Source organism: Pygoscelis adeliae, unplaced genomic scaffold (assembly GCF_000699105.1).
Source record: "Pygoscelis adeliae isolate BGI_AS28 unplaced genomic scaffold, ASM69910v1 Scaffold88, whole genome shotgun sequence".
Lineage (NCBI taxonomy): Eukaryota > Metazoa > Chordata > Aves > Sphenisciformes > Spheniscidae > Pygoscelis > Pygoscelis adeliae.
The window spans coordinates 2,115,589-2,117,537 of record NW_008825616.1 but is presented as its reverse complement, the minus strand read 5'-3'; the positions used below and the strand labels follow the sequence as shown (position 1 = coordinate 2,117,537).

The following is a 1,949-nucleotide window of genomic DNA, read 5'->3' as shown; positions in this document are numbered from 1 at the left end:
AAACAATTATTGTGTTGCTATACTACTAACACCATTCTCCCCGTAACGCTTTTGAATGATTTGAATGTACTCTGGGAAAGGACTACAAGGAAAGCAAGCATAAAACTGAGACAAGCGAGTACATAGATCAGGATGCTAATCTTAACAGCCTGTTGTGTCTGAATCCTCTTAATGTAATAGTACAACATTAGTGTCTACAGAGGACGGGCCCAAAGGTCCATCCAGACCAGGACCCTGTCTCAGACAGGGCCAACAGCAGAAGCCTATGGAAAATGATGAAAAAAATACGAGCGGAGTACCATTTTCCCTGAATATTTCTCTAAACTCCAGTTATTTGCTGCTCAGCAGCTTCTGGAGTCAGTATGCCTTTGCATTTGATGATTCTCACTTGAATGTTGATAATAACAATCATCCCCTGTCAAAAGCACACTTGAATCCCTGTTATTATCACAAGACAATGTGAAAACACTGCAGATGAGGAAAGAAGGTCCTACAGCTGTTAGCAAACCTCTGGCTTTTGTTGGCCACGTCTCCACTAACCACATCTGGGACGGCTCTCTGACACCAAGGTTCACTGCCATGGAATGGCCTATGCCTGTCTTAGTCCTCTCTCTTACCCTCCAAAACAGTAAGCTATCTATTTTCTAAGTTGTCCCTTGGCTGTATTGTCTCCCGAACCACTGCTGGGAACTGTTTGCGAGAGGCAGTGCTGGCTGGCCCATTCTCAGCCAGCCAAGGACACTTCTAAGACGTACAAAGAACCAATTTCCTACACCAGGAAATGTTCCTTATGGAGACGTAGCCGCTGATTTAAACTCAGTTGTGATGGGTTTATAGCAAGCACGTCTAACAAACTGCTTGTGGAAATCCCTTTGATAAGAAGGTAACTTTAGGCAGTCACATCCTAAAGGTGTTAAGAGGGAGATGTGGGTTTGGATGGGTCTAAACTCGGTCCATATCACCTTACCAATTCAGGTGAAAAATGCAGGAAAAAAAGGAATAGACTCTATGACTATGTGGTGTGTAACACCTGAACAGTCCTAGGTAATGGGTGAACTAATATTGCTCAGGATATACTGCTGTCAGTTCCGCTTTCTCAGTCATTCTAGATGGTCTTCAGTGCTATTTCAGAAATGATCACAATATGCCTGCGGCTTTACTTACTGGCCCCTGGTTTTTCTGAGCAGTACGTAACTCATGTTCTGCCAGGCTGACAGATGTTTTCAAGTATTCCAACAGGAATAGAAACATTTTTCTTGCACTAGTGGAGGTGTGACATACCCTTCATTTGCTCCTCCTTTTTCATATAATGCATTTATGAACATTATATGATGAAGTTGATTTGCCAGGTTTGGAAATCAACAGATGGTGATGGGTATAGAGCTGAGCTGCAGTATACCCATGCACATCTTGATAGACATACAGATACGTGTACACCAACAATCAACATGGATAAGATGGCAAATATATTCGATCCTCAGTGAGATGGTTTTAGAGTAATTCACTGAAATACTTACAGAGCTGGTCAAGGACCATACCTTCTATGGTAATGGCTTGGTCTCCTCTCCTCTCCTGGGTCAGGGCTGCAGCACTGTGATGGTAAAGTTCCGCTCCACTTTTTGCAGACCCTAACCTGTTCACCAGCTAAAGAGAATCATGCAGTACCAAATGAAACGCAGGACGTTTTTGTATAATAAAACCTTCCTGTACTACATTACAACTTGATTGCAATTATATGACAACAGAAGTGGGTGAAGATGTGACCCCAAACCTAAGCTAGAGTTTGTAGGAACACATTGCTGCTCAGTGGAGTTCATGATAATGCTTTACCACAAATGACTCGCACAGACACGTTACGGCACATCAGCTAACTTAGTTATTTGCAGTTTGCTCTGCAGCCTGTGACTTGATGCTGAGGTAGCTCTGTCTCTACCAACAGACCCAGATTC

The 1,949-nt window shown here is 43.0% G+C and overlaps 1 protein-coding gene across 1 annotated transcript in view; it reads right to left on the bottom strand.

The window, feature by feature from the left end:
- The window catches only part of OBSCN (obscurin, cytoskeletal calmodulin and titin-interacting RhoGEF), a 203,829-nt gene that overhangs the window by 45,649 nt on the left and 156,231 nt on the right, over nucleotides 1-1,949 (bottom strand). Inside the window, exon 98 of the mRNA XM_009333308.1 lies at nucleotides 1,539-1,644. Within this exon, the coding sequence (XP_009331583.1) occupies nucleotides 1,539-1,644 (106 nt within the window). The remainder of the gene's footprint in view (nucleotides 1-1,538; nucleotides 1,645-1,949) is intronic.